Here is a 22,596-nt window from a genome sequence, read left to right as displayed (position 1 = left end):
TTTCAGTAAGTTGTACTGTATCTTTCAACATACTTTCGGTATTCATTCATGTTTATTTTGCGTTGTAAAGCAGAAGAGATGATCGGTTCACGTGCGCTCTGCCTCTGTTTGAACTGAAGCGCTACAGCGATGTTTCAGTCACACCACAGAGCGCCAAAAAAGATCACGACAGCTCGAGAGATATCTATGGTCTCCTGTCTATGGGAAAGTAGCCCATTTTCGATTTATTGTGCCTGAAAACTCACCCTGACACCCCCCACCCCCGAAAAAAAAAACTCTTCAGATCAACACGATTCACATAAATGATATATTTTGACTCAACACGGCGAATTTCACCGAAAAGCGACTAGTTTGCAGGTAGCCTATGTAATATCACTACAGTGTGTCATCAAGCCTGCTTGTGGCTTACTTTACTTTCACAAGTTCCAGCGCCATCTTCTTCATGTGCTGTTTGATGTTGCTGGTCAAAAGGTGCAGTCAGCTGAGGATACATACAAATTCTCATTGCAGTATTTAAATAAATTGCAAGAGAAGTTGCCCATATGGACATTTTCATGACATGCCAATCATAAGTACAGCTAGTGATGTGCCTGAATCACGGAAATGCATGGAAATCCTCTTCAAAATGAATTCTACCGAATAATAGTTTATGAGTTCACACAGTAGCTAAAGGTTATGTGTATTTGGCAAGCTGTCCAAAGGGGAAGGCTCCGAGCTCGGAATTTGGCTTGAACCCACAGTATTCCCCCAAAACGCAAATGAGCAAAGGACAGCCACCAGATGGATTGACAATAAATAAAAACTCAGAATATTAATCTCAGTCAAAGGTATCAAATAGCCTTTGACAAAACAACATAGCTGCTTGACAAAACAAAGTGCAACTTAGAAAAAGAAGCCATTTGAGTCTACCGTTAAACCAACCCCCACCCTTCCCATCACCATTTGGAGAAACATAACTATTCCCATGAACTATGGGGGATCAAACCAAGAACAGACCTTGATCCGCCAGCCCCCCTTAATACGATCCGTGGAGTCAACAGAAGCCTGCACATTACTGAAGCACCAACACTGGCCCTGTGCTGATATAATGGCTAGTAAGTACGTCGAAATATAAAAAAATATATAGGCTATATATAACAAATAAATAAACAAATAAAAAGAAATACATAAAATAATATAACTACATTTCAAAAAATACAAATTTACAACCTGGCAGAAACCATAGCACACAACCCAACACGAAATAAAAAATACAATGTGAACTGAGAGAGTTTCAATATTTGTGGAAAAAATAAATAAATAAAGTGAGGTGAACACTTTATAAAAGAACAATCACCTGACAAATTAGAGCATATCTTCTTCAATTAAAGACAGAAAATATCCTGCTGAAGTTCACAGAGGGTTAGTAGCTGAATGACAACTGAGAAAATGTCTCGCTTCCTCTGGAGAGAACAGTATTTTTTTGTTCACCCTTATTGAGAATGAGCTTTAGTGTTGCAGGATAAAGAAGGAAATTCTGGATGCCAGCTTCCCTCATTTCCCTCCGAATTGGTACAAACGCACTTCTTTTTGCAGTCATAGGAGAAAAGTCTGGAAAAAAGGGCAGCGTTGCTCCGTCGCTTTTTTTCACCGGCGTATGAAGTCTGGCAGCCCGTTCCCTGTCCGAGTATCGCAAAAGTTTAAAGAGAAAGACACGTGGTTTAGCGCGATCTGTTCGTGTACACGCGATGTGCTCGTTCCACTTCAATCTCCCTACCCGCCAGAGAAGGGAGCCACGTCGGCAGCTATCTTTTCGGATCCTTTTTTCGGTCCTTTTCGGATCCTTCAGGCAATCCAACCAGACGCAGATTGCTGCGCCTGTTCCAATCTTGTATATCCACCACCTGCTGTTCAAGCGCGGCTAATCGCACATCATGATCTGCGAGTCGTTTTCACATCTCACCTGTAAGAAGATCGAGTTTAGAACATAGCGACTGCACAACTGACATGTGAGAAGCAAATTCACTCCGTATCGCCGTAAACTCTGTTTTTAGAATGTCCTCAAAGAGTGCTACTCCATTTTGTCAACCGTATCACTCGTGCTCGGTGTCTTGGATCTCTTCTTAATCGGAGAAGACGACGGCGACAAATCCTGCTGTTTTCGATTGTGTGCCATCTGGTAAAGTGCAAATATTGAATAAAACTTAAAATAAAACAAAACATCGACAAAAAGGGGCCAAGTGTAGGCTACAGAGGTCTAAGTCATGTCACATGACTCCCACTTGCAGTTTTATTTGCAATTTGTCTGATACCACATGAAGGCAGGGTGAAGGTGAAGATACTTTTAAATTTGACAAAACAAGTGAAAGACAGGGACATGTTTTCCCCAAAAAGTAGGCCTAGTGAAGAATGGATTTGTACACATAGGAGTACTTAGATTTTACTGTATATGTAATGGGGCACTCCATTCATAAATGTCTGTAGATGGTGATGTGTGACTAGTCTGTCACTTTACTGTATTGACAAGTGTGTTCGACGATTTTCAGATATCAGGAAAGATCTGTGTATGATTGTAAATGTATAAGCTAAAAATAAAATATATAAAACAAGGACAAAGACATAATAATAAAAAAATAACTGCATTTTTTAGATTTATTTTTAGTATTTTTTTATTTTATTTTTAGGACAGTATAGAAAGTGGACAGGAATCAAAGTGTAAGTGTAAGAGTGACAGGGTCAGAAAAGACCACATGCCGGGATTTGAACTTGGGTCCCCCTTTGAATTTTTATTTATCTTTCAGAAAATGTGTAAAAAAAAAAAAAAAAACTTTTACTGAGTGTTACTGTAAAGTGAAAGCAGCACACAATTCTGACACTTGCAGAGTATTTATTAGCATTAGATTGTATTACATTATATACATAACAACATTGTTAATGTATTCAATTAAACTGAAAAAAATTCTACACAAGTACAGCTCACATTTTCCTCTGAAAATGTAAAATGTAATTAATTTCTTATTCTTCCTTGATATGTTTTTGGATCCAGGAGAGAATGTCCTCATCGATATGAATGGAAAGAGTTCCATCTGGATTGATGGGAACAGCGGCAGGGAGAGGAATAGCCATCCTTGACAGTGTCATCTAGAGCAGCAGAAACAAAAATAATTATTTGCATTTCCTTATATTTCTGTGAGAGTCATAATTTAAAGGAAAATTATTTACCTCTGGAATCCTAGCAATGACATTCAAGGATCTCTGAGTTGGCAAGGCTGCAGTCAGTTCAATCTCTTTCTCACTGTTCGTTGCTCTTTCAAGTCTAAAGCCTGCCTTGAAAGCTGCCATAGGGATGTGCTTAGACAGCCTAGTTGTGAAGGGATACACAAAGAAGAGCAGATTAAACAAGTGCCATTTTCTACACTGTTCATTTGTCATTCAGTGTTGCTGAACATTACTTTTTGGCGTAGGTGGTGACAATTACTGGCAGCCTCTCCCATTCCAGCTCTAGACGTGCAGCAGGGAATTCGCCCAGGACACCGGCTTCAGCTTTAGCAGTGACTGCATACTGTTGGCATTCTGGACCCCAAGCAACCTTGGCCTGAAAAAGGACAGTTGTGTTCAAAGGTTGGTATTGATGACAATTATTTCACTTGAGAAATTTATTTCGATAATTGTTCTAAAACTTTTTTTTTTTTAAATCACACAAGTCTTTTCGGTCTTACAGTGACTTTGTGCTTGCTCAGCAGGGCACCGTCAGCACAGATCTTCAGGTTGTCATTTTCAGCGATGGAGGAAATGACGAGCTGCACTCTTGCAGTTGGCTTGTCAAAGTAAGCTGCAAGTTGGTAGCCCAGCAGCTTGTGGTCAACTCTCACAGCACGGGCAATGACAGCAAAAACAGGTGGAATACCATTTCCGAGGAACTTAGCCTGAAATAAAAAAACATAATCAATTAATTAGTTAAAAATGTCATCTTTGGGTTTTAAGTTATGAACAAACAAATGACACTAATTGATTCACCTGTTTCTGGAGAGCCTCAAAGCTAGATGCAGCACTTCCACTGCTTCGTGCCTTTGAGGCACCATGGGGTGCCAAGTACTGCAAGCAATTTAACATAGACATAATAAATATTTGATGATCTAAATCAGGAATTCTCAAAACCCTTAAAGAAAAACCCTTAAGGTTTTACTTTCCTGCAGAGTTTAGCTCCAACCCTGACCAATCTCACCTGTCTATAACTTTCTAGTAATTCTGAAGACCTTGATTAGCTTGTTCAGTTGTGTTTGATTAGGGTTGGAGCTAAACTCTGCAGGAAAGTGGACCTCGAGGGCCAGAGTTGAGAACAATATTAATAAAAATATTTTTAGTAGTTACCCGATCTTTGTGGAACTTCTTGAAAGGCTCCATGATGGTGGCAGTCTGAAAATCCATATACAATGACTCAATGTAAATAAATAAACATTTATGACATATATTGACTACCTAATAGAGCTGCACAATTCTGAAAAAAATTGATCACGAGTCTTTTTTTTTAATCTGTTTGAATGAATGATTCAGCGACTCATCCATAAATAATTGAATCAGCATTTTTTTTTAAAGAATCTCTTGAATGAATGATTCAACTACAAATATTTTTTTTAACAGTCACTTGTCGCCACCTACAGTTGTATCAGTGTAGTCAATACAATCGTTATTTGAAGCATCAAGTTACTTTTAAAAGATGATTTGCTCTATTTTGATCATTAGCATAGACATTAATGTTTAATTCCGAACTATAAACTTTTATCCCAGTACCTCTGTGATAATTTTAATTTTTGTAACAGAAAAAAAAAATGATACTATTGGTGTGTTCTACTTCCACACCAACATGCTACATTCCATATCCTCACCTCAGTCACACGAGAGCTGGACATGGAGGAGCTTGAACTGCTGATGATTCGGCTGCTGCTGCTGCTTTCAGAAGAGACAGGCACATTTTTATCTTCGGTCTCCAGGATTTCCCTCAGTTTCAACAGGAAGGCCTTTCCTTCTGGAGTCTCCTCATCAATGAGGTTGATTTGCTTCAGGAGCCTCTCAGCAGCTCTAGGACCAACTTGGACCTCAAGCTCCAGTCTTTCAACTGCAGGACCTTCAGCTACAGCCAAAATGACAATTATTATTTTGGCTGAAAATACTTGAGTTTAATTAAGGTTATTTTCCCTGTAAGAATACCTCTTGACACTGCAGCACGGGCTGAGTGCTGTCCAATTATGTAGAAGAGAGGAGCATTTCTGATAAAAGCAGCATTGTGAGAGTGCACCTCAATGCACCCCTTGATTTCAATGTATGGGACAGCTAGACAGAGAGTCTTGTGAAATGGAGCAGCAGCTCTCACAGGAGTCTCATCTGGTATCTCGGAGGACTGGAAAGAAAATTAAGTATTATAATCAACACTTGCCATTTTAAAACTTGAAGCAAATGAATGCTTAGCATACTAACACATATCCATCATGTGTGTTCAAAATTTACCAAATAATCAGCAGGAGTCTGGGCATTTTGCATGGCCAACTCAGGTACTAAGGGAACAGTCCTCTCAGCGGTGGGCTCTTCAATGTTTCTGACCACAGCAAAAGTCTCAAAGCTGTTGGAACAAACAAAAGGTGGGTCACATTTCACTTTCAGAAACCTTTTGAACTGATTCAAAATGTTTGCTACACAGGACTGACTAAGATTTCATTACCTCACAGCAGCAATGTGTTCAGGAAGCTCAACAGGCAGAGCCTCCACCTTGTAGTTGCCCTTGAGAATGTCTGCTCTTGCAGCCACTTTTCCAGGGGCAATTGTACGGATCTTTCCTCTCGCCATAACAGCAGCTTGGATCAAGGCAGTATTCACTCCCATCACAGCAAAGGTCTGGAGAGCAACACTGAAATAAGAATAAGGGAGATTATAAAACTGTTTGTAAAACTGTTGTTGTGTATTTTACATCCCATCGTGTAGTTGCAAAAAATGCACCTTGGTCTTGCTTCAGCTTGGAATTGAACATCAGTCTTCTTCAGCTGCTCAAGAGTCATAGTTTCAATCTCCTCAGGGAGAGGAGGTGTAATTGTGGCCTTAACTAGAAGGGTGAACAGAACAACATCAAACTTAGAAGTGACACCCTCATATCCAAGGAACAGATAAAAGGTTCTAGGAAAACAAAGGTACCATTGACACTTGCAGCAGCAACAGCAGCAGTGTAAAAACTGAGCTCCATGGGCACACCAACTGCTGTTGGCAAGATACGACGCACTTCAGCTGCAAGCAGGGGTTTGGCGTACTGAAAGGCAATTCCTTCCTGCAAAGCTTTAAGGGCAGCCTTCAACAGTTCACGTGGTTTGGGTCCAGTGGCAATCTGGGAACAGTGTTTATGAGAAACTTAATTCTAATTGTGAGAATTATTTGTGAGACAGACCTCCAAAAATACGGTAATGAGAGAGGAGACTTAAACTACAACACAGTACCGGTATTGCTTCTTCAATGACGGTCTTGTCAATGTTTAAATAAGCCACTTCCTGTCCAAGTAATTTGACGTATGCTGAAGCCAGTGGTTGATTGGTTGGAAAGGCCTTCCAGTTTGCAAGCTTGAAGAGTTAAAACAGAGAAGTTATATGTTGTATTATATATGTTATGCTTATAATACATAAAAGTACAAACTTATACAATACACTGGACATGAAAACTTACTGCTCTCAGGGTACGCTTAACCTTTGTGACACGGTCAACACTTTCATCTGCAGCAGGAGATTGCAGAAGAGCCTCCTGGATTCCTTCAGTTCTCACACCAATCTGTTTGAGAGAATCAACTGATTGTAGATTGAAAACATTTTAAAACCATGAATCAGATTTTCTAAAAAAAAAGTCATGGTTGGCCCACCTCAAGAACATCAGCAGCAGCTCCAGCCAGGTAAGCACGTGCTTTAGCTACAACAGCTCTGGGCAGGATGGTGGCGGCATCATTGATCATGTAGGCACTACCAGCAGCTCCAATCATAAGAGGAGCTGCACAGGGACAGAGGTAAGAATACAATTAATGTGATTTATTATATAAGGAGATTTTTTTTTTTACACATCTTAAGAAAGACCATTTTTTAGCTCTCTTATAAAAAATAAAAAAAATTGCAAGACTTACTATGATAGAAGTCCAGCTGAAGGGCTCTGCTGAAACGGAAGCTAAGCCTGTCCAGCTTGCGGCTCATGAGCTTGATGGCAACATTAGCTGCACCAGCACTGGAATGGACAAACATGATTATCTCTAGCTTGTGCTCAAATGATGTAATAAATTAAAATATATGAGAAATGATTTGTTTTTCTTACACAGCTGCCATATCAGGAGCAGTGATTCTGGTCAAGGACTTGATGTGGGAATAAGCAAAGCTTGCAACATGCATGTTAGTCTCAGTCTTCAAAGCACCAGCAAGACTTGAGACAAGGGCCACTGAGGGCTTTGCCTCAAACAACACAATACAAGCAACCATTCGCACTTCTGGGTGGAGAGCCCTGTCCAATACAAGCTGCAGGGCCACTGGCTGAACCTGAGGCAGGGAACAAGTTTACTTTATTATTGGAGGAAAAAGTTTTTTTTTTTTTTTTTTTTTTTAAACTTTCCTACAAAGTCTGACACTTACCAGTTTGGGCTCTTTCTTGGCAATGTTCCTCAGGGCCAAGATGGCATCAACCTGGACTCTAAGAGGCAGAGAAGTAGCTGCAGTTCTCAGTCCAGGTAGGAGCTTCATGATGGGTTTAAGACTAGCAGGGTGACCAGCATTGCCCAGAACTTTCAGAGCCAAAGTGATTTCAGGAATGTCATTTTTGGAAATGGCTTCTGCAGCAATCTCATGGATGGGCTGAGAAGTTTGAGGCACATACATTTAGATAAATATTAAAGATTAAGCCCCTAACAGAAATTTTGAAGGGCTCGAGGTGTTTACCCTGAGGAGCTCGGCAGGACAAGTGGGAACTGCAACGCAGTGTTTGGCAATCATGGAACCATATCCAAGCATGACGACTTCACGCAGAGCTGGGATTGTGGCGATTTTCTCGTGTAAAGCCAAACTCTGATCAGCAAAATACAGAAATTATTAATTTCATTTAGGTAAGATTTGCAGAACAGCACTTTGAGTATAGAAAGATGTACTCACAGCTGTCAACTGGATGGTGTCCAAATCAGCAGTGACCATTTGCAGAGCAACCACAAGAGCCTGAATGAACTCGGGAGTGGTAAGTTCACCAGCCAGGAACTTCTCCTTGATGAATTTCACAATGACTGGTGTGCCAACAGCAGGAAGAGCATCCAGAAGCCAGCGCCTAACAGATTGTTTAAAATATCTTCATAATAAAAAATTGCCCTTGAATTATATTCCTATTAACTTATTGCTCACAAATTGTACCTGTAAACTGGTTTGTCCTTGAACTGAGCCCATATGGCTTCAATATTCTCCAAGGTGGCAGCACGCAGGAGCTGGATGAGCTGAACAAACTTAAGTGGAGCATCATCATGGACCATGGCCACATTGTTTGCAACCAAGTGCTTTAGGACCTCGATAATCTAGAAAGAATAAAGGCAATGATCAGTTGACATCTTTATCATAGAACAAGGGCTTTGACTTGGAGATCATTAAAGATTTTAGGTTATGTATTATACCTGTGCTGGTGCATCACTGATCTTCATGAGTTGAATGGGGGTCTGAAGAATCTCAGTTGCAAACTCATACTGCAGGGATCCACGGGCCAAGTAATCAGCTTTGATTGGAACGACGGGGGTCTTCTCAATCTCAACAAAAGCTAAGGTTTGTCTGAAAGAAAGAATTATTTCTGAAAGTTTAACTTAACCCTAAAGTTAATGAAAAATGTTAGGAGTATTGTTTCTTCATATTTCTAAGAGAAATCTCACAGAGGATGAATCATACTTTGCTTCCATCTGGGCAGCACCATGGATCTCATTGAAGGGTGAAAACTGATGCACTTCCTCAACTGTTGCTTCAGCGATCAGTACACCGGCTGCAGCTGGTTTCATGATGTAGTTGTAAGATGCAGTTTCAATCAGACTCTTCACCCGCTGTTAAAAGAAAGGTATGTGACATTTGACTCTTGGCATTTTCATTATATTGAGTAAATATTTCAATTCTTCCCAGACTTCTTCATTACCTCTGTGCATTCAGCACACTTCTCAGTGTATGCCAAGCCGACGTCCTTCATGATTCTCTCCTGGCAGTGGCTCAGATCCTTGGACTTGGTGACAATAATGTGGTTGGCCTTTGGATCCTCACTGATGACATAGTGGGTCCTGCACACTCCCTGAGCTCCAGCCTTGAAGGACAAGTAAAAAAAAAAATAGATTGCAGAACTAATTATAGAAATAGATCATAAACATACTAGGATTACTTTTTCACCTCTTGCAGCTCATAGATGTTCTGGGTCTTCTTGAGATTGAGCTGAAGGATGTTGAGGATTCCTCTGTGCAAGTTCAGTACTGTAGGGGAGACTCCTGCAGGGGCGAATACCTTTCCAACTACACCATTAGCATACTCAAACTTGATGGGAATCTGAAGCTGAGCAGCCAGAGCTGAGGTGAGCTTAGTGGCAGGAACAAATGGATCCTTGGGCCAAATGCCAGCATACTCGTGGAGTAAAGGATCCATGAGCTGTAAAGGAATATCTTCACTTAAAATGAGGGAATTGCGTGTTTTAACAGCCAATGCTTGCTAACACATTTTGTTTTCTCTCAGTGTTGAACACCTATAAAGTTTACAGTTCTTAATGGTCATTACCTTCATAAGAAAGGTGGTTTCTGTCGCGGCACTGAGGTGAACCTTGCTGCTGACTTTTATACCTGCTCTGGCCAGACCTTCTTGAGGAAGACCACCCAAGAGCATAGCCTCATACTTGTACACATAGGTCTTATCCAGGGCAAACTCAGGAACTGAAAGTGTACCATATTTTTGATTTGAGTCAATTGTTAGGGTCATTACCTATGCAAGGGTCATTACCTAAGCAATAATGCAGTCTAAATCACCAATTAAAATTAATTTGCCAAATCAAATTACTTACCAAGGTTGATCTGTTGACTTGCTAAAAGAAATAGAAAAAAATATATATTTAGATTTTTTTTGTAGGTTTTCAAGAGGTTCTAAAGTTCTAAACAAGTTTTCCTAAAAGTAAAGCAAAGCAAAAAAAAAAAAAAAAAAAAAGGAGAGAGAGAGAAGGAGAAAAATATATAAATATATATTGACTTACCCACTAGGGCTACAGTCAGGGCAAGCACAACAGCTCTCATGGCTGATGGTTTGTGAAGAGCTCCTCAGAGAAACAGATCTTTTATAGTAGTTTCTTGCTGACCAGTATTAATTCATAAATTAATTATTAACTTTAACCTTAAATGAGTATCACATTCTACAAGACTTCTGTCAACTTATTTGAACATAAATATCAGTAGAGGTTAGGTTACCCTGGCCTGTCATCATGTCATTGTTCAGGCCAATGTCCACAGTGAAATGCTGACCATTTGTCTTTTATATTCAAAAAGGTGATTTTCCCCAATTCTATCATATCAATAAAATAATGCTTAAGCAACAAAATTTTTAGAGTTTTTATATATAGATAGCTATGGAGTAGGTATATTACAGTAAATATATTCAATATTATTGTAAATGTTTATACAAACAATCATTTTAGTTATCAACTCTGGCTTGAAGGCAAAGCTTAGCTATCAGTTTTGGGTTAGGTTACCCTGGCCCTTAGTCTTTAACTTGTTAAAGTCCATATTAGTTTATTCATTTTATTGAATAAATTAAATGTCTGATGAAAAAACATTGTATGAACTTTGGAACTAGACATGGAGTGATCTGTGGACAGTTTCATAATTGTTAATACAAGTAATTTTTGTTAAAACACGAAGAAAGCGTATTAGCAACCAACAAAAAAAATCCCCGCAAAGTATTGAATTCAGTAGACTGCATTAAGATTGGCACCTAACATTTAAAGGCCAACAGTGATTGAACCCTGGAAAAATGTGTGCAATATATTATTCAAATGTTAAATAATATTTTCAGAGACCGTAAATAAAATTTTCCATCTTTTGTCATCTAGTGAGATCAACTCAGTTCAGTAGTGATAAACCAACTGTAGTACAGATGTTTCATCCAAAAAGAGGTCTCCCACTTACTGTGTAAATATGAAATATTGTACATGTGAAATATTGAACCCCCTTCAAGGCCATTTAGTTTTTAATCTCCATACCTGCAAACTCCAAAGTGGTGCAAAAGGTGACATGTTTACAAAGTAAATGGTAGGGGGGTCTGGGGTCATCCTCCCCCAAGAGAAAATTTTCATGATTTTAACATGTAAACTAAGCATTCTGGTGCACTCTGGCAAGAAAATAAATGGAAAAAACAACATTTGCTTCAAGTAAAAAAATTAAAAAGAAAAAAGAACATTTATTGACACAAATTTCACAATTGAATTCGATTTTGATTCAGAAGCTTGCAATTTGATTTCAATTTGATCACCTTCAATTCAATAATGATTAATTTGGGGCCTATCAGGTGCAGTACATGGCAAATTTCCTCAAAGAAAAAATCTCTCTCAACTATTGCTGTAAACTATATAGGGAACCACAGCTGGTACATCATTATAATATTAAAGGTTAAAATGAATTGATTTGTACTTACATACAAATTACACATAAAGAAGTTTTTTAACGTTATAACAAATTTTTAAAGACATAATTATGTTTCTACTCGTTTTTAATATCGGCCTAAACATTTAAATGGTGGCTGTCATAAAACGGTTTTATACATTCAATATTGAAGCACATGTCAAGTACATGAATATGCAATGGCCTGTAGTCACAGTGGATATATATCAAAATGCTCCTCTCTAAGTTCATTTTTGTAGCAGACTAACGAGTTTTATGACATGGAATGGCTTTATTACAGGTAATAAACAGGTACATTTTACGGTAAATGTGATATTTTTACAAGCTATTTTATTGGCGCTTTTCCGCGGTTGAAACAATGATTGATCGATTAACATTACATATGACATGATACGGATTTCAGTAAGTTGTACTGTATCTTTCAACATACTTTCGGTATTCATTCATGTTTATTTTGCGTTGTAAAGCAGAAGAGATGATCGGTTCACGTGCGCTCTGCCTCTGTTTGAACTGAAGCGCTACAGCGATGTTTCAGTCACACCACAGAGCGCCAAAAAAGATCACGACAGCTCGAGAGATATCTATGGTCTCCTGTCTATGGGAAAGTAGCCCATTTTCGATTTATTGTGCCTGAAAACTCACCCTGACACCCCCAACTCTTCAGATCAACACGATTCACATAAATGATATATTTTGACTCAACACGGCGAATTTCACCGAAAAGCGACTAGTTTGCAGGTAGCCTATGTAATATCACTACAGTGTGTCATCAAGCCTGCTTGTGGCTTACTTTACTTTCACAAGTTCCAGCGCCATCTTCTTCATGTGCTGTTTGATGTTGCTGGTCAAAAGGTGCAGTCAGCTGAGGATACATACAAATTCTCATTGCAGTATTTAAATAAATTGCAAGAGAAGTTGCCCATATGGACATTTTCATGACATGCCAATCATAAGTACAGCTAGTGATGTGCCTGAATCACGGAAATGCATGGAAATCCTCTTCAAAATGAATTCTACCGAATAATAGTTTATGAGTTCACACAGTAGCTAAAGGTTATGTGTATTTGGCAAGCTGTCCAAAGGGGAAGGCTCCGAGCTCGGAATTTGGCTTGAACCCACAGTATTCCCCCAAAACGCAAATGAGCAAAGGACAGCCACCAGATGGATTGACAATAAATAAAAACTCAGAATATTAATCTCAGTCAAAGGTATCAAATAGCCTTTGACAAAACAACATAGCTGCTTGACAAAACAAAGTGCAACTTAGAAAAAGAAGCCATTTGAGTCTACCGTTAAACCAACCCCCACCCTTCCCATCACCATTTGGAGAAACATAACTATTCCCATGAACTATGGGGGATCAAACCAAGAACAGACCTTGATCCGCCAGCCCCCCTTAATACGATCCGTGGAGTCAACAGAAGCCTGCACATTACTGAAGCACCAACACTGGCCCTGTGCTGATATAATGGCTAGTAAGTACGTCGAAATATAAAAAAATATATAGGCTATATATAACAAATAAATAAACAAATAAAAAGAAATACATAAAATAACATAACTACATTTCAAAAAATAAAAATTTACAACCCGGCAGAAACCATAGCACACAACCCAACACGAAATAAGAAATACAATGTGAACTGAGAGAGTTTCAATATTTGTGGAAAAAATAAATAAATAAAGTGAGGTGAACACTTTATAAAAGAACAATCACCTGACAAATTAGAGCATATCTTCTTCAATTAAAGACAGAAAATATCCTGCTGAAGTTCACAGAGGGTTAGTAGCTGAATGACAACTGAGAAAATGTCTCGCTTCCTCTGGAGAGAACAGCATTTTTTTGTTCACCCTTATTGAGAATGAGCTTTAGTGTTGCAGGATAAAGAAGGAAATTCTGGATGCCAGCTTCCCTCATTTCCCTCCGAATTGGTACAAACGCACTTCTTTTTGCAGTCATAGGAGAAAAGTCTGGAAAAAAGGGCAGCGTTGCTCCGTCACTTTTTTTCACCGGCGTATGAAGTCTGGCAGCCCGTTCCCTGTCCGAGTATCGCAAAAGTTTAAAGAGAAAGACACGTGGTTTAGCGCGATCTGTTCGTGTACACGCGATGTGCTCGTTCCACTTCAATCTCCCTACCCGCCAGAGAAGGGAGCCACGTCGGCAGCTATCTTTTCAAAAAGGGTCGTCCTTTTCGGATCCTTCAGGCAATCCAACCAGACGCAGATTGCTGCGCCTGTTCCAATCTTGTATATCCACCACCTGCTGTTCAAGCGCGGCTAATCGCACATCATGATCTGCGAGTCGTTTTCACATCTCACCTGTAAGAAGATCGAGTTTAGAACATAGCGACTGCACAACTGACATGTGAGAAGCAAATTCACTCCGTATCGCCGTAAACTCTGTTTTTAGAATGTCCTCAAAGAGTGCTACTCCATTTTGTCAACCGTATCACTCGTGCTCGGTGTCTTGGATCTCTTCTTAATCGGAGAAGACGACGGCGACAAATCCTGCTGTTTTCGATTGTGTGCCATCTGGTAAAGTGCAAATATTGAATAAAACTTAAAATAAAACAAAAAATCGACAAAAAGGGGCCAAATGTAGGCTACAAGAGCTCTAAGTCATTTCACATGACTCCCACTTGCAGTATTATTTGCAATTTGTCTGATACCACATGAAGGCAGGGTGAAGGTGAAGATACTTTTAAATTTGACAAAACAAGTGAAAGACAGGGACATGTTTTCCCCAAAAAGTAGGCCTAGTGAAGAATGGATTTGTACACATAAGAGTACTTAGAATTTACTGTATATGTAATGGGGCACTCCATTCATAAATGTCTGTAGATGGTGATGTGTGACTAGTCTGTCACTTTACTGTATTGACAAGTGTGTTCGACGATTTTCAGATATCAGGAAAGATCTGTGTATGATTGTAAATGTATAAGCTAAAAATAAAATATATAAAACAAGGACAAAGACATAATAATAAAAAAATAACTGCATTTTTTAGATTTATTTTTAGTATTTTTTTTATTTTATTTTTAGGACAGTATAGAAAGTGGACAGGAATCAAAGTGTAAGTGTAAGAGTGACAGGGTCAGAAAAGACCACATGCCGGGATTTGAACTTGGGTCCCCCTTTGAATTTTTATTTATCTTTCAGAAAATGTGTAAAAAAAAAAAAACTTTTACTGAGTGTTACTGTAAAGTGAAAGCAGCACACAATTCTGACACTTGCAGAGTATTTATTAGCATTAGATTGTATTACATTATATACATAACAACATTGTTAATGTATTCAATTAAACTGAAAAAAATTCTACACAAGTACAGCTCACATTTTCCTCTGAAAATGTAAAATGTAATTAATTTCTTATTCTTCCTTGATATGTTTTTGGATCCAGGAGAGAATGTCCTCATCGATATGAATGGAAAGAGTTCCATCTGGATTGATGGGAACAGCGGCAGGGAGAGGAATAGCCATCCTTGACAGTGTCATCTAGAGCAGCAGAAACAAAAATAATTATTTGCATTTCCTTATATTTCTGTGAGAGTCATAATTTAAAGGAAAATTATTTACCTCTGGAATCCTAGCAATGACATTCAAGGATCTCTGAGTTGGCAAGGCTGCAGTCAGTTCAATCTCTTTCTCACTGTTCGTTGCTCTTTCAAGTCTAAAGCCTGCCTTGAAAGCTGCCATAGGGATGTGCTTAGACAGCCTAGTTGTGAAGGGATACACAAAGAAGAGCAGATTAAACAAGTGCCATTTTCTACACTGTTCATTTGTCATTCAGTGTTGCTGAACATTACTTTTTGGCGTAGGTGGTGACAATTACTGGCAGCCTCTCCCATTCCAGCTCTAGACGTGCAGCAGGGAATTCGCCCAGGACACCGGCTTCAGCTTTAGCAGTGACTGCATACTGTTGGCATTCTGGACCCCAAGCAACCTTGGCCTGAAAAAGGACAGTTGTGTTCAAAGGTTGGTATTGATGACAATTATTTCACTTGAGAAATTTATTTCGATAATTGTTCTAAAACTTTTTTTTTTTTTAAATCACACAAGTCTTTTCGGTCTTACAGTGACTTTGTGCTTGCTCAGCAGGGCACCGTCAGCACAGATCTTCAGGTTGTCATTTTCAGCGATGGAGGAAATGACGAGCTGCACTCTTGCAGTTGGCTTGTCAAAGTAAGCTGCAAGTTGGTAGCCCAGCAGCTTGTGGTCAACTCTCACAGCACGGGCAATGACAGCAAAAACAGGTGGAATACCATTTCCGAGGAACTTAGCCTGAAATAAAAAAACATAATCAATTAATTAGTTAAAAATGTCATCTTTGGGTTTTAAGTTATGAACAAACAAATGACACTAATTGATTCACCTGTTTCTGGAGAGCCTCAAAGCTAGATGCAGCACTTCCACTGCTTCGTGCCTTTGAGGCACCATGGGGTGCCAAGTACTGCAAGCAATTTAACATAGACATAATAAATATTTGATGATCTAAATCAGGAATTCTCAAAACCCTTAAAGAAAAACCCTTAAGGTTTTACTTTCCTGCAGAGTTTAGCTCCAACCCTGACCAATCTCACCTGTCTATAACTTTCTAGTAATTCTGAAGACCTTGATTAGCTTGTTCAGTTGTGTTTGATTAGGGTTGGAGCTAAACTCTGCAGGAAAGTGGACCTCGAGGGCCAGAGTTGAGAACAATATTAATAAAAATATTTTTAGTAGTTACCCGATCTTTGTGGAACTTCTTGAAAGGCTCCATGATGGTGGCAGTCTGAAAATCCATATACAATGACTCAATGTAAATAAATAAACATTTATGACATATATTGACTACCTAATAGAGCTGCACAATTCTGAAAAAAATTGATCATGAGTCTTTTTTTTAATCTGTTTGAATGAATGATTCAGCGACTCATCCATAAATAATTGAATCAGCATTTTTTTTTAAAGAATCTCTTGAATGAATGATTCAACTACAAATATTTTTTTTAACAGTCACTTGTCGCCACCTACAGTTGTATCAGTGTAGTCAATACAATCGTTATTTGAAGCATCAAGTTACTTTTAAAAGATGATTTGCTCTATTTTGATCATTAGCATAGACATTAATGTTTAATTCCGAACTATAAACTTTTATCCCAGTACCTCTGTGATAATTTTAATTTTTGTAACAGAAAAAAAAAATGATACTATTGGTGTGTTCTACTTCCACACCAACATGCTACATTCCATATCCTCACCTCAGTCACACGAGAGCTGGACATGGAGGAGCTTGAACTGCTGATGATTCGGCTGCTGCTGCTGCTTTCAGAAGAGACAGGCACATTTTTATCTTCGGTCTCCAGGATTTCCCTCAGTTTCAACAGGAAGGCCTTTCCTTCTGGAGTCTCCTCATCAATGAGGTTGATTTGCTTCAGGAGCCTCTCAGCAGCTCTAGGACCAACTTGGACCTCAAGCTCCAGTCTTTCAACTGCAGGACCTTCAGCTACAGCCAAAATGACAATTATTATTTTGGCTGAAAATACTTGAGTTTAATTAAGGTTATTTTCCCTGTAAGAATACCTCTTGACACTGCAGCACGGGCTGAGTGCTGTCCAATTATGTAGAAGAGAGGAGCATTTCTGATAAAAGCAGCATTGTGAGAGTGCACCTCAATGCACCCCTTGATTTCAATGTATGGGACAGCTAGACAGAGAGTCTTGTGAAATGGAGCAGCAGCTCTCACAGGAGTCTCATCTGGTATCTCGGAGGACTGGAAAGAAAATTAAGTATTATAATCAACACTTGCCATTTTAAAACTTGAAGCAAATGAATGCTTAGCATACTAACACATATCCATCATGTGTGTTCAAAATTTACCAAATAATCAGCAGGAGTCTGGGCATTTTGCATGGCCAACTCAGGTACTAAGGGAACAGTCCTCTCAGCGGTGGGCTCTTCAATGTTTCTGACCACAGCAAAAGTCTCAAAGCTGTTGGAACAAACAAAAGGTGGGTCACATTTCACTTTCAGAAACCTTTTGAACTGATTCAAAATGTTTGCTACACAGGACTGACTAAGATTTCATTACCTCACAGCAGCAATGTGTTCAGGAAGCTCAACAGGCAGAGCCTCCACCTTGTAGTTGCCCTTGAGAATGTCTGCTCTTGCAGCCACTTTTCCAGGGGCAATTGTACGGATCTTTCCTCTCGCCATAACAGCAGCTTGGATCAAGGCAGTATTCACTCCCATCACAGCAAAGGTCTGGAGAGCAACACTGAAATAAGAATAAGGGAGATTGTTTGTAAAACTGTTGTTGTGTATTTCATATCCCATCTTCATGAATGTAGCTGCAAAACTGTACCTTGGTCTTGCTTCAGCTTGGAACTGAACATCAGTCTTCTTCAGCTGCTCAAGAGTCATAGTTTCAATCTCCTCAGGGAGAGGAGGTGTAATGGTGGCCTTAACTAGAAGGGTGAACAGAACAACATCAAACTTAGAAGTGACACCCTCATATCCAAGGAACAGATAAAAGGTTCTAGGAAAACAAAGGTACCATTGACACTTGCAGCAGCAACAGCAGCAGTGTAAAAACTGAGCTCCATGGGCACACCAACTGCTGTTGGCAAGATACGACGCACTTCAGCTGCAAGCAGGGGTTTGGCGTACTGAAAGGCAATTCCTTCCTGCAAAGCTTTAAGGGCAGCCTTCAACAGTTCACGTGGTTTGGGTCCAGTGGCAATCTGGGAACAGTGTTTATGAGAAACTTAATTCTAATTGTGAGAATTATTTGTGAGACAGATCTCAAAAAATACGGTAATGAGAGAGGAGACTTAAACTACAACACAGTACCGGTATTGCTTCTTCAATGACGGTCTTGTCAATGTTTAAATAAGCCACTTCTTGTCCAAGTAATTTGACGTATGCTGAAGCCAGTGGTTGATTGGTTGGAAAGGCCTTCCAGTTTGCAAGCTTGAAGAGTTAAAACAGAGAAGTTATATGTTGTATTATATATGTTATGCTTATAATACATAAAAGTACAAACTTATACAATACACTGGACATGAAAACTTACTGCTCTCAGGGTACGCTTAACCTTTGTGACACGGTCAACACTTTCATCTGCAGCAGGAGATTGCAGAAGAGCCTCCTGGATTCCTTCAGTTCTCACACCAATCTGTTTGAGAGAATCAACTGATTGTAGATTGAAAACATTTTAAAACCATGAATCAGATTTTCTAAAAAAAAAAGTCATGGTTGGCCCACCTCAAGAACATCAGCAGCAGCTCCAGCCAGGTAAGCACGTGCTTTAGCTACAACAGCTCTGGGCAGGATGGTGGCGGCATCATTGATCATGTAGGCACTACCAGCAGCTCCAATCATAAGAGGAGCTGCACAGGGACAGAGGTAAGAATACAATTAATGTGATTTATTATATATGGAGATTTTTTTTTTACACATCTTAAGAAACACCCAAAAGACTATTTTTTAGCTCTCTTATAAAATTTTTTTTGCAAGACTCACTATGATAGAAGTCCAGCTGAAGGGCTCTGCTGAAACGGAAGCTAAGCCTGTCCAGCTTGCGGCTCATGAGCTTGATGGCAACATTAGCTGCACCAGCACTGGAATGGACAAACATGATTATCTCTAGCTTGTGCTCAAATGATGTAATAAATTAAAATATATGAGAAATTATTTGTTTTTCTTACACAGCTGCCATATCAGGAGCAGTGATTCTGGTCAAGGACTTGATGTGGGAATAAGCAAAGCTTGCAACATGCATGTTAGTCTCAGTCTTCAAAGCACCAGCAAGACTTGAGACAAGGGCCACTGAGGGCTTTGCCTCAAACAACACAATACAAGCAACCATTCGCACTTCTGGGTGGAGAGCCCTGTCCAATACAAGCTGCAGGGCTACTGGCTGAACCTGAGGCAGGGAACAAGTTTACTTCATTATTGGAGGAAAAAGTTTTTTTTTTTTTTTTTTTTTTTTTTTTAAACTTTCCTACAAAGTCTGACACTTACCAGTTTGGGCTCTTTCTTGGCAATGTTCCTCAGGGCCAAGATGGCATCAACCTGGACTCTAAGAGGCAGAGAAGTAGCTGCAGTTCTCAGTCCAGGTAGGAGCTTCATGATGGGTTTAAGACTAGCAGGGTGACCAGCATTGCCCAGAACTTTCAGAGCCAAAGTGATTTCAGGAATGTCATTTTTGGAAATGGCTTCTGCAGCAATCTCATGGATGGGCTGAGAAGTTTGAGGCACATACATTTAGATAAATATTAAAGATTAAGCCCCTAACAGAAATTTTGAAGGGCTCGAGGTGTTTACCCTGAGGAGCTCGGCAGGACAAGTGGGAACTGCAACACAGTGTTTGGCAATCATGGAACCATATCCAAGCATGACGACTTCACGCAGAGCTGGGATTGTGGCGATTTTCTCGTGCAAAGCCAAACTCTGATCAGCAAAATACAGAAATTATTCATTTCATTTAGGAAAGATTTGAAGAACAGCACTTTGTGTATAGTAAGATGAACCCACAGCTGTCAACTGGATGGTGTCCAAATCAGCAGTGACCATTTGCAGAGCAACCACAAGAGCCTGAATGAACTCGGGAGTGGTAAGTTCACCAGCCAGGAACTTCTCCTTGATGAATTTCACAATGACTGGTGTGCCAACAGCAGGAAGAGCATCCAGAAGCCAGCGCCTAACAGATTAATTGTTTAAAATATATTCATAATAAAAAATTGCCCTTGAATTATATTCCTATTAACTTATTGCTCACAAATTGTACCTGTAAACTGGTTTGTCCTTGAACTGAGCCCATATGGCTTCAATATTCTCCAAGGTGGCAGCACGCAGGAGCTGGATGAGCTGAACAAACTTAAGTGGAGCATCATCATGGACCATGGCCACATTGTTTGCAACCAAGTGCTTTAGGACCTCGATAATCTAGAAAGAATAAAGGCAATGATCAGTTGACATCTTTATCATAGAACAAGGGCTTTGACTTGGAGATCATTAAAGATTTTAGGTTATGTATTATACCTGCGCTGGTGCATCACTGATCTTCATGAGTTGAATGGGGGTCTGAAGAATCTCAGTTGCAAACTCATACTGCAGGGATCCACGGGCCAAGTAATCAGCTTTGATTGGAACGACGGGGGTCTTCTCAATCTCAACAAAAGCCAAGGTTTGTCTGAAAGAAAGAATTATTTCTGAAACTTTAACTTAACCCTAAAGTTAATGAAATGTGTTAGGAGTATTGTTTCTTCATATTTCTAAGAGAAATCTCACAGAGGATGAATCATACTTTGCTTCCATCTGGGCAGCACCATGGATCTCATTGAAGGGTGAAAACTGATGCACTTCCTCAACTGTTGCTTCAGCGATCAGTACACCGGCTGCAGCTGGTTTCATGATGTAGTTGTAAGATGCAGTTTCAATCAGACTCTTCACCCGCTGTTAAAAGAAAGGTATGTGACATTTGACTCTTGGCATTTTCATTATATTGAGTAAATATTTCTATTCTTCCCAGACTTCTTCATTACCTCTGTGCATTCAGCACACTTCTCAGTGTATGCCAAGCCGACGTCCTTCATGATTCTCTCCTGGCAGTGGCTCAGATCCTTGGACTTGGTGACAATAATGTGGTTGGCCTTTGGATCCTCACTGATGACATAATGGGTCCTGCACACTCCCTGAGCTCCAGCCTTGAAGGACAAGTAAAAAAAAAAAAAGATTGCAGAACTAATTATAGAAATAGATCATAAACATACTAGGATCACTTTTTCACCTCTTGCAGCTCATAGATGTTCTGGGTCTTCTTAAGATTGAGCTGAAGGATGTTGAGGATTCCTCTGTGCAAGTTCAGTACTGTAGGGGAGACTCCTGCAGGGGCGAATACCTTTCCAACTACACCATTAGCATACTCAAACTTGATGGGAATCTGAAGCTGAGCAGCCAGAGCTGAGGTGAGCTTAGTCGCAGGAACAAATGGATCCTTGGGCCAAATGCCAGCATACTCGTAGAGTAGAGGATCCATGAGCTGTAAAGCAATATTTTCACTTAAAATGAGGGAATTGTGTCTTTTAACAGCCAATGCTTGCTAACACATTTTGTTTTCTCTCAGTGTTGAACACCTATAAAATTTACAGTTCTTAATGGTCATTACCTTCATCAGGAAGGTGGTTTCTGTCGCGGCACTGAGGTGAACCTTGCTGCTGACTTTTATACCTGCTCTGGCCAGACCTTCTTGAGGAAGACCACCCAAGAGCATAGCCTCATACTTGTACACATAGGTCTTATCCAGGGCAAACTCTGGAACTGAAAGTGTACCATATTTTTGATTTGAGTCAATTGTTAGGGTCATTACCTATGCAAGGGTCATTACCTAAGCAATAATGCAGTCTAAATCACCAATTAAAATTAATTTGCCAAATTATATTACTTACCAAGGTTGATCTGTTGACTTGCTAAAAGAAATAGAAAAAAAATATATATATATATATTAAATTTTTTTAGTAGGTTTTCAAGAGGTTCTAAATTTTTAAACAAGCTTTCTTAAAGCAAAGCAAAGCAAAAAAAAAAAAAAAAAAAAAAAGAGAGAGAGAGAGAGAAGGAGAAAAATATATAAATATATATTGACTTACCCACTAGGGCTACAGTCAGGGCAAGCACAACAGCTCTCATGGCTGATGGTTTGTGAAGAGCTCCTCAGAGAAACAGATCTTTTATAGTAGTTTCTTGCTGACCAGTATTAATTCTTAAATTAATTATTAACTTTAACCTTAAATGAGTATCACATTCTACAAGACTTCTGTCAACTTATTTGAACATAAATATCAGTAGAGGTTAGGTTACCCTGGCCTGTCATCATGTCATTGTTCAGGCCAATGTCCACAGTGAAATGCTGACCATTTGTCTTTTATATTCAAAAAGGTGATTTTCCCCAATTCTATCATATCAAT

General features: G+C 39.4%; 1 protein-coding gene, 1 long non-coding RNA gene and 1 pseudogene across 4 annotated transcripts; 1 reads left to right on the top strand and 2 right to left on the bottom strand.

Annotated features, from left to right (window-relative positions):
* Window positions 1-70: 70 nt before the first annotated feature.
* Window positions 71-15,958, top strand: LOC127519974 (uncharacterized). 3 transcript variants are annotated; one of them, XR_007931992.1, is made up of 3 exons: window positions 71-2,158; window positions 3,444-3,600; window positions 3,723-3,932. It is a non-coding gene; the product is annotated as an uncharacterized LOC127519974 (long non-coding RNA). The 3 variants fall into 3 exon arrangements; XR_007931993.1 differs by lacking the exons at window positions 3,444-3,600; window positions 3,723-3,932 and adding exons at window positions 15,469-15,625; window positions 15,749-15,958 and having other exon boundaries at window positions 74-2,158; XR_007931994.1 differs by lacking the exons at window positions 71-2,158; window positions 3,444-3,600; window positions 3,723-3,932 and adding exons at window positions 13,855-14,185; window positions 15,469-15,625; window positions 15,749-15,958.
* LOC127519967 (vitellogenin-like) lies at window positions 2,249-10,292 on the bottom strand. Its single transcript, XM_051907637.1, has 28 exons — window positions 10,231-10,292; window positions 10,045-10,065; window positions 9,765-9,916; window positions 9,387-9,638; window positions 9,142-9,303; window positions 8,904-9,052; window positions 8,639-8,789; window positions 8,385-8,542; window positions 8,136-8,301; window positions 7,926-8,051; window positions 7,623-7,841; window positions 7,312-7,529; window positions 7,127-7,224; window positions 6,872-6,996; window positions 6,682-6,783; window positions 6,459-6,578; window positions 6,163-6,349; window positions 5,971-6,073; window positions 5,696-5,881; window positions 5,485-5,596; window positions 5,188-5,377; window positions 4,866-5,110; window positions 4,351-4,395; window positions 3,997-4,074; window positions 3,699-3,905; window positions 3,432-3,574; window positions 3,202-3,340; window positions 2,249-3,120 (listed from the first exon to the last, which is right to left on the bottom strand). The coding sequence occupies exons 1-28, from the start codon at window positions 10,268-10,270 to the stop codon at window positions 2,995-2,997; spliced, it is 4,020 nt and encodes a 1,339-aa protein (XP_051763597.1). The 5' UTR covers window positions 10,271-10,292; the 3' UTR covers window positions 2,249-2,994.
* LOC127519972 (vitellogenin-like) lies at window positions 14,759-22,330 on the bottom strand (annotated as a pseudogene).
* Window positions 22,331-22,596: the final 266 nt, after the last annotated feature.

This window comes from Ctenopharyngodon idella, chromosome 10, assembly GCF_019924925.1.
Source record: "Ctenopharyngodon idella isolate HZGC_01 chromosome 10, HZGC01, whole genome shotgun sequence".
Classification (NCBI taxonomy): Eukaryota; Metazoa; Chordata; class Actinopteri; order Cypriniformes; family Xenocyprididae; genus Ctenopharyngodon; species Ctenopharyngodon idella.
Note: the sequence above shows the minus strand (reverse complement) of the source record. Positions and strands in the feature narration are given on the sequence as shown.

Excerpts from the sequence above, each read along its gene's own strand:
- LOC127519967 (XM_051907637.1), bottom strand. The coding sequence starts at position 10,270 with ATGAGAGCTGTTGTGCTTGCCCTGACTGTAGCCCTAGTGG. Across the intron at positions 9,917-10,044 it reads AAGTCAACAGATCAACCTTG|TTCCTGAGTTTGCCCTGGAT; the intron begins GTAAGTAATTTG and ends GTACACTTTCAG. Across the intron at positions 3,906-3,996 it reads TTGAGGCTCTCCAGAAACAG|GCTAAGTTCCTCGGAAATGG; the intron begins GTGAATCAATTA and ends TTTTTATTTCAG.